At 49.5% G+C, this 13,439-nt stretch overlaps 2 protein-coding genes and 1 pseudogene across 4 annotated transcripts; 1 reads left to right on the top strand and 2 right to left on the bottom strand.

The window, feature by feature from the left end:
* Nucleotides 1–1,631: 1,631 nt before the first annotated feature.
* On the bottom strand, nt 1,632–2,250 carry LOC107277994 (calcium uniporter protein 3, mitochondrial-like; annotated as a pseudogene).
* A 1,340-nt stretch (nt 2,251–3,590) lies between these two features.
* LOC4340373 (anthocyanidin 3-O-glucosyltransferase) lies at nt 3,591–5,198 on the bottom strand. The gene is made up of 2 exons (XM_015787956.3): nt 4,686–5,198; nt 3,591–4,612 (listed from the first exon to the last, which is right to left on the bottom strand). Exons 1-2 carry the CDS (start codon nt 5,161–5,163, stop codon nt 3,726–3,728), a joined length of 1,365 nt encoding a protein of 454 aa, XP_015643442.1. The 5' UTR covers nt 5,164–5,198; the 3' UTR covers nt 3,591–3,725.
* Nucleotides 5,199–7,989: 2,791 nt separating this feature from the next.
* Nucleotides 7,990–12,358, top strand: LOC4340371 (U-box domain-containing protein 52). Of its 3 annotated transcripts, XM_015787955.3 has the most exons (5): nt 7,990–8,415; nt 9,227–9,321; nt 9,413–10,084; nt 10,163–11,497; nt 11,947–12,358. In XM_015787955.3, the coding sequence occupies exons 1-5, from the start codon at nt 8,244–8,246 to the stop codon at nt 12,034–12,036; spliced, it is 2,364 nt and encodes a 787-aa protein (XP_015643441.1). In that variant the 5' UTR covers nt 7,990–8,243; the 3' UTR covers nt 12,037–12,358. The 3 variants fall into 3 exon arrangements, with proteins under 3 accessions (XP_015643441.1, XP_015643440.1, XP_015643439.1); XM_015787954.3 differs by having other exon boundaries at nt 7,991–8,415; nt 9,227–10,084; XM_015787953.3 differs by lacking the exon at nt 11,947–12,358 and having other exon boundaries at nt 7,991–8,415; nt 9,227–10,084; nt 10,163–11,705.
* The last annotated feature ends 1,081 nt before the right edge of the window (nt 12,359–13,439 follow it).

Here is a 13,439-nt window from a genome sequence, read left to right as displayed (position 1 = left end):
TTAAACGGGACGTGACGAAAAATATTAACACCATGTGTGTGATCGATGGATAGTTGTATGCCCAAAGACCGGACTTTTTACCGTGTCAAAGTGATAGGTAATTAGTGACTAAGGTACCGCGTTAAACGAAAATACCGAAAATACAAAGAAAAGAAAAACCTCCCTGGTCCCACAACTGTTTCATTTCACTTAAATTAGGCTTGTTTCGAACATAGATTTTTTAAATTAAAAATTCAAGTGATTTTTTTAAAAGTACGACAAAAAATGTTTCAACTACTTTCAAAATAGAACTTCTAAGGTTTAAACTTTGTTCCATGATATAAAGATTTCTAGAATTATATTACTTATCCCATTAACCACTTCCTGTTAGATTTTTTTCCCATCTTACCCTCGCATATCCACTCATACTCATCTATTCCTCGTTAATCGAGTGGCAATAAAAACTTTTTTATCAACCTTAATCTCTACTAAATAATCTAAAAATGTTTATATTTTGGAATAGGTGTAGTACAACAAAAGGGTGATAAAAAGACTAGAAATGCTTTCTGGAGTTGTTTGGTTCTTCTTAGGTTATTTGATCTCTTCCCTTTCTAGTTTTTAAAACTTCTCTTTCTACTTCTTGAAATTGAATCAAATGGCTTTCAAAGCTGACCAGCCATTTTTGTCCCTTCTACGCTGGGCTGCAAATAAATGTGGATGCAATTATAGGCCCACAAAGCCGATCAGCCTTCCCTCTGAAACCAGCCCATTACAGTACATATATACCGGCCTAAAAATGTGGATGTCATGTATTTCTGAACGCACATTTAAGATACCGGGAGGATATAGTATAAAACTTGATATCTTCAGGTACTAAGTAATTTTAAGTATTATTTTTTTAAAAAAATTTGATATCTCGAGATGCTTTTCAAGAACCGTGAAATTTCTTATTTATGAACAGAGTTGTTATGTATATTCATCCAAACATTATGGTTTGGCTTTACTAATACCGCGACATTATGGTTTGGCTTCAGCAATTAATGCAGGTTTGGTTCAAGTAGGAGCTGAAAGCGCCACATTATGGTGAATCTATGTTGTGTTGACAACTTGGACTGTACATGCGTATTGAGAACCTGCAAAAGTATTTCCAAAATTTTAGTATTTGTTACATCGGCAATAAGTGGTAATCTACTCGTCAGTTTATATCATACTAAGTCAGGTGAATAGTAACAAATTAAATTTCAGATTTTAGTATTTGTTCACCTGACATTTGTCATTTTTGTTTCCTTCAAATGAGGTTGAGTTTGGACTTAAAGATTTGATAAAAAGTATTTCATATCTACGCATTTTATGAAATTATAAAAGTTTTGGGTATGATTTTTACGAGTTTTCAAACATTTAAATTGTTTTCACGAGATATTTCTCTAAACTTATAGGGAATAACAGACACAATAATAACAAATAGAGAGTGACTATTTGCAAATCTTCGAACGATGTTGCATTATATGTTGAAAAATGTTGCAATGTTTCGTTGCTAAAAAAAAATGTTTCAACATGAATTGTTTCTTGATGTTTTATCTTTCCCTGAAGAATGTTTCACCGCTTTATCGAAAATGTTTCAATCGAATGCAACACTCAAGAACACTGACTGCAACAGCAAAACACATTATGTGCAACATCCAAAGAAATCAAATGCAACATCCAGTACTGATTTAAGAAACATTTAGAAAAGACAGATTGCAACATCACAAGAACACTGTGCAACAAAATAACATGTGGTGTGCAACAATCCTCCAGACCATCTCGGGCCTGAGGAAGACGGTCTTGCCGAGCACGATGACGGATCCGGACTCGTCGAGCGCACACGTGACGGAGGCGCCGGACTCCGCGCCGGAGGCGTCACAGCAGAGCCGGAGGAACTCGGCATATGGCACGGTGCCCGTGCCCGACGCCTCGCCCGCGCTGTCTCCATCTGTGTCGCCCGCAACACCTTCTTCGCCTCCTCCACCGTCAGCCCCGCCACCAGCGACGGCGACGGCCGCTCCTCCCTCACCACCAGCGGATGCGGCTGCGGCGCTGGGGGAACGAGGCTGTCGAGGTCGATGCGCGGGAACGCGGCGCTGAGGTCGCGGATCCAGTCGGCGAGGGGGATGAACCCGCGTCGATCGGGCGGCACCAGCACCACCACCGCGCTCCTCTGCTCCGGCATCGCCACCTCCTCGTCGCTTGCTAGCACAGGCATGGGGAGAGAAGAGAGGAAAACGAATGGTTGGAAATGAGGATAAAGTTAGCTGGATAAAGAAGATGAGAGAGCAGTTATGTGGGACCGGGACACACTAGGTCAGCGTCCGATTTTTATCGCCGGACATACGAGTTAAAGCATTATTGTATTTCATATCTACACATTTCATGAAATTATAAAACTTTTGGGGTATGCATTTTACGAGTTTTCAAACATTTAAATTGTTTTCACAAGATATTTCTCCAAATTTATAGGGAGTAACAGACACAATAATAACAAATAGAGAGTGACTATTTAAACGGTGACAACCCGAGGTAATAGTTTGGTGATGTAACTAGAAAGGCAAAATTTGCTACAGGACACGCAAAAAACGCGTAATTAGCTGGGGATACCGAGAAAACATGAAACTGCCCGAGGGCACTGCAAAAATTGTGTAATTGGCCATAGGACACTGGTCGTATTATTTTATTATTTCCGGGTTAAAAGAGGTGAGATACTTTTCTAAATGCCCGGATTGCCCCTTCTCTTTCCTTCTTTCCCCTTCCCGTTGACTTCACCGGGAACGCGCGATGCGGCGAGGTCGGCCCGACGTGGGCGGTCGACGGGGGGAAGCGCCGGCGTGCGGTGGCTAGGCGCATCCCCTTCCCCTCTTCCTCTCTCTCTCTCTTCACTCTCTCTCTATATCTCTCTCACGGGGCGCGCAAAGGCGGAAGGTAGGCGGCGGCGTGCACAGCTAGGTGCCATGCGGCGGTGCCGAGCGTTTGGTGGTGACGCCGTGCCCGTCCACCTCCCCATCGATTGGTTGGTTCTTAATGGCTTCCTCAAGCGGGAGAGGGGAGAGCACGGTGTCGGCGGTGGCGGGGAGGGAGGGGGGTGTCGTCAGCGGTGGCCGGTGCGGCGGTTGCGGATGCGGAAGCAGAGCCACCTCGATGACCTCACCTCACAGGTGGCACACCTCCGCCGCGACAACGCGCATGTCGCCGCCGCGCTCAGCCTCACCACCCAGGGCCTCCTCGTTGTCGACGCCGAGAATGCCGTCCTTCGCACCCAGGCCGCCGAGCTCGCCGCGCGCCTCGCCTCCCTCAACGACATCCTCTGCTCACATCGCCTCACCGCTGAAACTGCCATGGTAGAGACCAACAACAACAAGAAGAAAATATACTTGCCATTAGGGGCAATCTTGTCATTTCGTAAAAATACTCGCCACTTTCAGTCGGAAAATAATAAAATAATGCGTTCGGTGTCCTATGGCAAATTTCACATATTTTGTAGTGTCCTCGAGCAGTTTCACGTTTTCTCGGTGTACCTCAGCTAATTACGCCTTTTTCGCATGTACTATAGCAAATTTTGCCAACTAGAAAGAGCAATATAGTTGCTATATGAGCCTTGAACTTCGTAATAATATCACCAGTACAACAGAACACCGAAATCTCACCAAGAATTAAAAGCAAATTAATTAACAAACAGTACAGTTTTTCAAGGCACACCATCAAAGATCACGAATTCAGGATGCACAGATTATCTCGACGAACTTGGCGAAGTTCTTCCTGCAGCTTCCGTCGGGCTCGACGAACGCCGACGCCACCTTCGCCTGCAACTCCTGCGCCCGCGCCCTCATCCGGCGCCCGTCCTCCCCGCCGACGAGCGACGCCACCGCCGTGGCCACGCCGCCGCGCGTCATCGCCCCGTCGAACGCCGTCCCGAACCCCCACACGTGGGACACCGACCGCGCGTTCGTCCTCTGGTCGCCGAAGAAGGGGCGGCACGCCATGGGCACGCCGCTCGACGCGCCCTCCATCACCGACGCCCACCCGGCGTGCGTCACGAACGCGCCCACCGACGCGTGGCGCAGCACGCCCACCTGCGGCGCCCACGGGACGACGAGCCCCGCCGCGGCGTGCTGCTTGGTGCGCTCCAGGAAGCCAGGCGGGAGCAGCGGCCATGAGTCCTCCCTCAGGGACCAGAGGAACGGCGCGCCGCTGGCCTCGAGCCCCGCGGCGAGCTCGCGCAGCTCGTCCGGGCGCGGCGACGCGACGGTGCCGAAGCTGACGTACGCGACGGTGCGCGGCGCGTGGCGGTCGAGCCAGGCGAGGCAGCCGTTGGGGTCGTCGTCGTTGGCTGGCGCGGTGGCGAGGAGGTGGTAGGGGCCGAGCGGGAGGCAGGTCGGGAGGACGGCGGTGAGGGCGGCGGTGACGGTGGGTGGGTCGAGTCCCGGGAAGGTGTTGAGCGCGACGGCCGTGGCGGCGCGCGGCAAGCGCTGCGCCATGCGGTGTAGCAGGAGGTTGATGACGTAGTTGAGGTCGCCCGAGACGACGCCGTCGGGGAGGTCGCGGATCCGGTAGCTCTCGAGGCCGGGATGCGAGGTGAGCAGCTCGTCGGCGCGGCTCGCGGCTGGACGTGAAGTCACATCAACTCAATCGCAAAAAAAAAACCCACACCCAACTCCGGCGAGAAATGCGCGTACCCTCGTCGCCGACGTCGTCGCGGAGCGCGTCGGTGCGGAGGTGCGCGACGAGCGCGCTGGACGCGCCCGTCCACACCGGCACCCACCTGGCCCCAACCTTCGCCGCCGCGTCCGCCGCCATCCACACGAACGCGTCCCCGACCACGCAGCTCACCGCGACACCCCCCGCCGCGGCGCGCGCCGCCTCGAGCCCGGCCTCCACGACCCCGCCGGCCTCCGCGGCCTCCATGAACACCGCCATCCGCCGCGGCGGCGGCGCGTCGGGCGGCGGCGCCCCGTCGGCGACCTCCACGAACCTCATGTTCCCCGGGAGGAGGTCCCCCGCCGCGGCGGTCTTCCGCAGGTGCGCGAAGGAGGCGGCGGTGGAGAGGAAGGAGAAGGTGGACGCGGGCGAGGCGGCCGCGAGCGCCCGCGCGAAGGAGAGGAGCACGGCGGCGTGGGAGCTGAAGGGGAAGGTGACCACGGCGACGTGCGCCATCGCCGGAGTGCGTGTGTGTGTGGCGGCGGGTGTGCGGGCTGGGGTTGCGGGGGACGCGGAATTTATACGGCGGTGGCGCTGGGCACGTGGGGGGGAGTTGTTGCATCGGCGCGGCGCGTGGGTGGGTAGATATGATTGGGCGGGTTGGGCCTGGAAATTGTGACATTGGGCCTGTTTAGATCCATTTGGAATAACAAATGGTAAAAGTTTTGGTGGCAAAAGTTTTACAATTGCAAAATACTAGTTGGTGTTTAGATGCATGTTAAAGTTTTGCCATTTTAGCACTAAAGTGAGAGAGAGAAAGAGAGAGGGAGTGATCCCAAAGCACTTTTTGGCACAATTTGCTACTATGGATTAGCAAATGCCAAATGCCAAACTGCCAACTTTTGCTACTAGTGTTTGGATCTAAAATGGCAAAAAGTGCTACAAAATAGCAAAACTTTTACCATTTTGAAAGATCTAAACAGCGTCATTATTGGTGGACTTGGCGAGTAGGATGTACACACGTACGAATTTTAGGCAAGACGTAGCTCGTGCAGTCGTGCTCGTCCTCGGCTGCCCTTTTTCTCTAGTCAGTTATCCATCTTCCCTCATCAACGGGTGTGCTTAGTTCACATCAAAATTGAAAGTTTGGTAAAAATTGAAATAATGTGATAGAAAAGTTGGAAATTTGTGTGTGTACGAAAGTTTTGATGTGATGGAAAAGTTGAAAGTTTGAAGAAATAGTTTGGAACTAAACTCGGCCCAACTTAAGCTTTCAGATCGACTTGACTGATGCATATAACTCAATATAATATTAGAGCCAAAGGGTACATGTACATAGCTCGTGCAGTTATACTCGTCCTCGGCTGCCTATTTTTCTCGTAGTGATTTTGCCTTCTGCTCGCTTTTTTGCATATACCGTACTGCTGTACATCAGTCGATTCATATTTTCCCTTTCCCCAATCTCAGTTGACTGAATGAATTCCGTTGGTTTTAAATCGAACAACCAAGTAATTGTTTTTAACCTCCAGCTGAATGAGTGTGAGAGATGAGCAGGATGGTATGGAGGACTAACTAGGGGGTGTAATTTCCTCGTTAGGGGTAGGGACCCGGCGGGTACCCTACGGTGACAAGGGCAGAGTAGAAATTTTACCCCACGTATTTGCCAGGGTAAGGCCGTAACTATTTTCACGGGTGGGGGCGGGGGAGGAAAGTGACTCGTGAATGACTCGGCAACCACCCCGAAGTGACAAGAAACAACATTCACCTTGATCTTTAGTCCAGGACCCATTAATAACCCATATGCCTTGTATTCCTCCATAAAACCTATGTTACAAAAACAATCAATATTGTTATAGCTCCCATTAAAGGTAGTGGCGTATGTGGAGTCCTCTTTATAGCTCCTGAGATACTGACGCAATTGATTACCTCCCATACGTAGCTATGCCGGATGACCTTGATATCCTCTTTGGCACTCCCTCTAGTTGGATGCGACAACTGCGAGTACTCATGTATTGCTCCCGCTTTGACCTCCTCGCCAGTAAAGCGACGCACAAACAACTTCCTTCAATCCAGCGAGGCGGCAATTAAAACTCTTCCAACATGACAACCAACCTTAACCTCCTCCTTATGGACATGCCGACAGCTGAGGTTCAATATTCTCTCCCTTCAATCCAGTGAGGTGACGATCAGCCCTCCTCCGACATATCTTTCAGCTTTGACCTCCTTCATTTTTGTTTCTGGTGTCTCCTCTTTCTTCTCATTGATGACCCTGGATGGGATAGGGGACCTAACTCCTTCCTAATTCTAGGAGTAGCCAACGATGATAGGATGGCTTCCTCAGAGAGCCCACGATGCCGGTAGCACGCAAACCTTAGTAAGCTTCGCGGGATTTGGTTTTGGGCTAATGAGTGTTAGGAGGGGAGTAGAGAGAGATGAGAGCAGCTTTAGATGGAGGGCCATGTGGTGGAAATGGGTGGGCGCGAGGTGGCATCAACGCCAACGGAGGTTGCTGGAACAAGAGCGGCCATGTGATTAGGAGATGATGGGCAACATCGGTGGATCTGGCGTCTCGCTCAATCGAAGACTGGGAAGGAGAGGTTGGTCGGGGATAAAGCTTCGGAGTTTGAACATAGCCACATAGGTGACGATAACATCATGAAGAAAGATAAGAGGGAAAACTAAAAAAGGTTGTGACTGGTGGGGCTCGTCATCGTGAGGATGGAGGTGGTGCTAAGAGTGGCAGAGCCGCGTACGTTTCATGCTCAACAACGCGAGTGGCAGCATTAAAATTGCTTATGTATGAAGTTTAAAACAATTTAAACTGTCCAAAAACTGACTTATAGATAATAGAAGAACAAAATGACCAGTTGATAAACCCTAATAATTTCATACTATTGGGAGTTGGGACCTTATCTTGCACGACCATCCATAGCAGTACGTGCAAGCACATGCCGCAAGAAAATGTTCCTCACGCTTAGAAATTTCTTCAAACAGATAAGGATATACGTGGCGATAGTTTTTTTTTTCTCTCGAGGGGATGTCTCTTCCTTTCATGTCTTGTATGTTATCCAAACAATATAAAAAAATGATAATGTAGATTAATACGTGAGTTCAATTTCGACCCTACGAGATATAAAGAAAAGGACTACTTTGACTGATATTTATTAGTTTGATCCCTCTTTTATCACCATGTATTGCCCTCTTTCTATCTTGTAAGCTAAAACAAGAAGGCCGGATTCATCGTTCACCCATAAAATTAGCCACGAGCACAAATGAACACACATGGCTAGACTAATCACCACCACATCCAAATATAGGCAACACTTAATAATAGAGGATAATAAAAGGGAGCAAAACAGGTTGGGTCTTGGCTTTCTCCCCTCTCTCTCTCCCTCTTGTCATTGCCTTCCTCCCCTTTAGGCAATGACAGAGTATAATTAAGCTGAACAAACAACATTGCTAGGAGCTTGGAAAAACCTAACAAAACCGGCGTATCCATTTTAGCTAATCTTTCTTTAATCTCCCCCCATTAGAGAGCACTTAGAAGATATAGGAGTCGGTTGGATAGCGAGAGAGAGAGAGAGAGTGAGAGATCCATGGAGAGGTATCACGACGGCAAAGACTTGGACACCTCCAGCTACCCGCTTGTCGCCGTCTGCATCGACAAGGACAAGAACAGCCAGAACGCCCTCAAGTGGGCCATCGACACACTTGTCCAAAAGGGCCAGATCATCGTGCTCGTCCATGTCAACACCAAAGGCACCTCAGGCAAGTCACTTAGATATATATATAGCTTACATATATATTTGTAGTACAATTAGTTTTAAGGAAGAATTGAGAAAGTTTTTTTCTCCTTTGGAGATATTCCTCGTTTCTTATTTTATCACATTAAGATAGTCACAAATTTGTTTCAGAAAGACCTAACAAGATGAATCGATACGTGATATATCGCTTCACGAATTCCATCAGAAAAATATATAACGAACATATGAGTTTAAATTTGACGCATACAAAGTTTTAAAATACTAATATGACTATTTAGAGCCTAATTTGCAATTTTTCCAAACCATAGGTCGAATTTAACTTACATACTGAAATAACTTTTTTTCAAAAAAAAATCATAACTATTTAGTGTATGTTGGTTCATGGCTCATGATATATGTTTTTCTTTAAAAAATATTCATAACTCACTTGATCAAATGTTTTAAATGTTGAACTTTAGCTGTTGGTCGGACGTCCGTATTAAAGCCAGGGTTCAAAATTCTGACTTTAGATCAAAATCTGCTCATGAGCAGTATCATTGGATTTCACATAATCTGTTGATAAACCTACCAAAACCGATGAAGTCCACATAAAATTTTTATCAAAAATTTAAAATTCAGTTTGCTTTTTTATAACTCCACCAAAAAATCGAGTGGTTTGCGTTTTCGACCCGATCCGAAAAGTTCCGAACCGGATTCTACTGGATTTGTGAACCCTGATTGGAGTGTTCTCCTTTGTATTTGGACCTTAATAAATTCCCATTTCTTTGGAGGAAATCAGGAAACTGATGTACTATGATCCTGTCGATATGGTGCAGGTGGAGTGGAGGACGCCTCCGGCTTCAAGCAGCCGACGGACCCGCACATGAGGGATCTCTACCGCACTTTCCGCTGCTTCTGCACGCGCAAAGACGTAAGTGGCGTTCAAGGTGTTCGATCAAATGCGGCAGCCACACTGATCCTTCCATCTTCGCGCTCGCGGGTGTGTGCGTGCGTGCGTGCAGATCCAGTGCAAGGACGTGCTGCTCGACGACCACGACGTGGCCAAGTCCATCACCGAGTTCTGCGCGGTCGCCGCCATCGAGAAGCTCGTCGTCGGCGCCACGGCGAGGGGCGGGTTCAGGTTCAAGGCCGACATCCCGACCACCATCTCCAAGGGCGCGCCGGACTTCTGCACGGTGTACGTCATCAACAAGGGGAAGGTGTCGTCGGTGCGGAACTCCACCCGCCAGGCGCCGCGCGTGTCGCCGCTCCGGTCGCAGATCCAGAACATGGCGGCCGCCGCGGCGAAGCCCGAGCCGGCGACGGCGATGGCGCCCACGCCGCAGAAGTGGTCGTCGTCGTCGAGGGGCCACGACCACCTGGAGACGCCCAAGGTGGACAGCTACATCCGCTCGCCGTTCGCGCGCGGCCCGATGGGCGGTGCCACGCGCAAGTCGTACGCCGACCTCAGCCACCTCTCCATGCCGGACTCCGCCGACATCTCGTTCGTCAGCTCCGGCCGCCGCAGCGTCGAGCACAACCCCGTCCCGGCGCGCCTGTCCGCCGCCTCGGCCGAAAGCTACGACCACAGCTTCGAGACGTCGCGCACGCCGTGGGGCGGAGACTCCTTCGGCGGCAACGACCACACCTCCTTCTCCCAGAGCAGCACCTCCTCCTTCTGCTCCATCGGCATGGTGAGCTGAGCTCGATCACGCCATTGCCACCACCTCGATCATTGCTCATGACATGTTCGACGAATTGCTTGCGCGCAGGACGACGTGGAGACGGAGATGAAGAGGCTTCGGCTGGAGCTGAAGCAGACCATGGACATGTACAGCACGGCGTGCAAGGAGGCGCTGAACGCGAAGCAGAAGGCGATGGAGCTGCAGCGGTGGAAGGCGGAGGAGGAGCAGAGGACGCACGACGCGAGGCTGACGGAGGAGTCGGCGATGGCGCTGATCGAGCGGGAGAAGGCCAAGGCGAAGGCCGCCATGGACGCCGCGGAGGCGTCGCAGCGGATCGCCGAGCTCGAGGTGCAGAAGCGGATCACCGCGGAGAAGAAGCTCCTCAAGGAGGCCGAGGACCGCAAGAACCGCGGCGGCGGCGGCGGCGGCATGTCGCACGAGATCCGCTACCGCCGCTACAGCATCGAGGAGATCGAGCACGCCACCGATCGTTTCAACGACGCGCGCAAGATCGGCGAGGGCGGCTACGGCCCGGTGTACAAGGGCCACCTCGACCACACGGCGGTCGCCATCAAGGTGCTCCGCCCCGACGCGGCGCAGGGGAGGTCGCAGTTCCAGCAAGAGGTGGAGGTGCTCAGCTGCATCCGCCACCCGAACATGGTGCTCCTCCTCGGCGCCTGCCCGGAGTACGGCTGCCTCGTGTACGAGTACATGGCGAACGGCAGCCTCGACGACTGCCTGTTCCGGCGCGGCGGCGGCGGCGGCGGCGGCGGCGGGCCGGTGATCCCGTGGCAGCACCGGTTCCGCATCGCCGCGGAGATCGCCACGGGCCTCCTGTTCCTCCACCAGACGAAGCCGGAGCCGCTGGTGCACCGCGACCTCAAGCCCGGCAACATCCTCCTCGACCGCAACTACGTCAGCAAGATCAGCGACGTCGGGCTGGCGCGGCTCGTGCCGCCGAACGTCGCCGACAACGTGACGCAGTACCGGATGACGTCGACGGCGGGGACGTTCTGCTACATCGACCCGGAGTACCAGCAGACGGGGATGCTCGGCGTCAAGTCGGACGTGTACTCGCTGGGCGTGATGCTGCTCCAGATCATCACGGCCAAGCCGCCGATGGGGCTCACCCACCACGTCGGCCGCGCCATGGAGCGCGGCGCGCTCGCCGACATGCTCGACCCGGCCGTCCCCGACTGGCCCGTCGAGGAGGCGCAGTGCCTCGCCGAGATGGCGCTCCGCTGCTGCGAGCTCCGCCGCAAGGACAGGCCCGACCTCGGCTCCGCCGTGCTCCCGGAGCTCAACCGGCTTCGCGCGCTCGGCGAGGACAACATGCAGTTCTGCGGCGCCATCAGAGGCGGCGTTGGCGGCGGCTTGTACAGCTCGTCCCTCCTCAGCACCCCCTCGCGCTCACAAGCAGCAGTAACTGGACTAACCTTTCTTCCTCCCCTAAATTCTTTCAATTCAGAGGAATTTTAAGATTCTTGAGAAAGTATTTTGAGGTACCTAAATTTTACATTAATTTTTTTTATACCGAGATACTCCCTCCGTCCAAAAGAAAAAAACGAATCTGGATATGATGTGACATATTCTATTACAATAAATCTGGATAGAGGTATGTTTAAATTCATAGTACTATGATGTGTCACATCTAATACTAGATTATATTTTTATGGGATGGGGAGAGTACTTAGTATCTAGAGGTATCAAATTTTACACTTGAAAATATGGTACCTATAGGTACCTTCTTAAGAATGATAAAACTACCCTTCAATTTAACACAACCTTTAAAAAAAACATTCGACTGAACACACAGCTACTCAAACAAATCGAACAAATCTTTCAACTTAACAAAGCAACTAAATTTGCAGGAGTTCATGGGCGATTCACAATACCCAAGATCGGTGTTCAGCTCAAGGACGGGTGAATCACCGATGCCTCTGAGAAGATCAAACGTTTGACACCTCGACCGTCGAAAAATCTCGTAGCATTTGTTCGGAGATATACAGTTTTGTTGTTCCAAGATGGCATTGTTGTTGTGGACACTGTGATTTACAAGTCCGTGTGATCAGAGCTGCCTTAGCATTGATGAGGTGAGGGGAGCAGGATCGAGCAGGTTGGGGGCAAAAGGTTCCTTGCATAAAAGTTGCTACTAGTTTATACAGAATCATATGGCTCTAACATTGCTGTTGATGCAATTTGTGACTTTGTTGAGTGTAATCGAATTCCCTGTAGTTTTGACACGGCATTTTGTGGAGTGGAAGGAATTCTTGATTTTGTTGACTGATGACTAAAATTTCTGGAGTGGCTACTCAGCATTCGGCCAATATTCAGTTGATTTGTTCCAACTCGGCTTACCTCGTAAAATATTTTGAAGCTAACAGTTAGCTTGGTTTGACTCATGTAAGGTGTGTTTAGTTCACGTCAAAATTGAAAATTTGATTGAAATTGAAACGTTGTGACGGAAAAATTGGAAATTTATGTGTAGGAAAGTTTTAATGTAATGGAAAAGTTGAAAGTTTGAAGAAAAAGTTAGAAACTAAACCAGACGTAAGTTACAAGGAACTCACCTCGGCTCGTTCAAATGCTTGAGTTAACTCATTATAATACAATTGAAAGTTCAAAAGTTAACTGTAGCACAAGACTAAAAAAACTGTGCCTTTCCCTGCCCAAAGTCAGAGGGTCCTGATTCCATATATGCCACCATCTTCATGTGTCATTGAATGTCCATATCTATACTTACACGTCTATGCCTAACTTGTCACTCGACCATTTGTCGCTGTCAATCATACTATATCTTTGTCCTTTATTTCTTTCCATTGCAGCACACGGGTAATATATTCTTATCTTCAAATATATTGACGTACAATCCTTTTGCGCGTTCGAGAAAAAAGCACACGGGTACATTGCTAATTATATTTATTTCTTTGGCTTCTTCCCGTTGCAATGCACGTATATGTTGCTATTTATATTCATAACAATGGAACAAACACTATTGTAACGAAGTGTGACATGGTTTTGATTTTGTTGTGGCAACTAATGGTTGTAAACCAAGCCAACCTTTTACTCCCTCTATTCCCTAATATAGGGGATTTTAATATTTTGCTTGCACTGTTTGACCATTCATCTTATTCAAAAAAAATTTAGAATTATTATTTATTTTTTTGACTTACTTTATTATCCAAAGTACTTTAAGTACAACTTTTCGTTTTTTATATTTGTATAAATTTTTTAAATAAAACGAGTGGTCAAACAGTAAAAGCAAAATGTCAAAATCTCTTATATTAAGAGACGGAGGGAGCTGTACACTCTTGTGGTTCCTGTAGGTTAGCATTACAATGACTCATGAGTCTATACTACAGTG

The sequence above is a fragment of the Oryza sativa genome, chromosome 6 (assembly GCF_034140825.1).
Source record: "Oryza sativa Japonica Group chromosome 6, ASM3414082v1".
Taxonomy (NCBI): Eukaryota; Viridiplantae; Streptophyta; class Magnoliopsida; order Poales; family Poaceae; genus Oryza; species Oryza sativa.
Note: the sequence above shows the minus strand (reverse complement) of the source record. Positions and strands in the feature narration are given on the sequence as shown.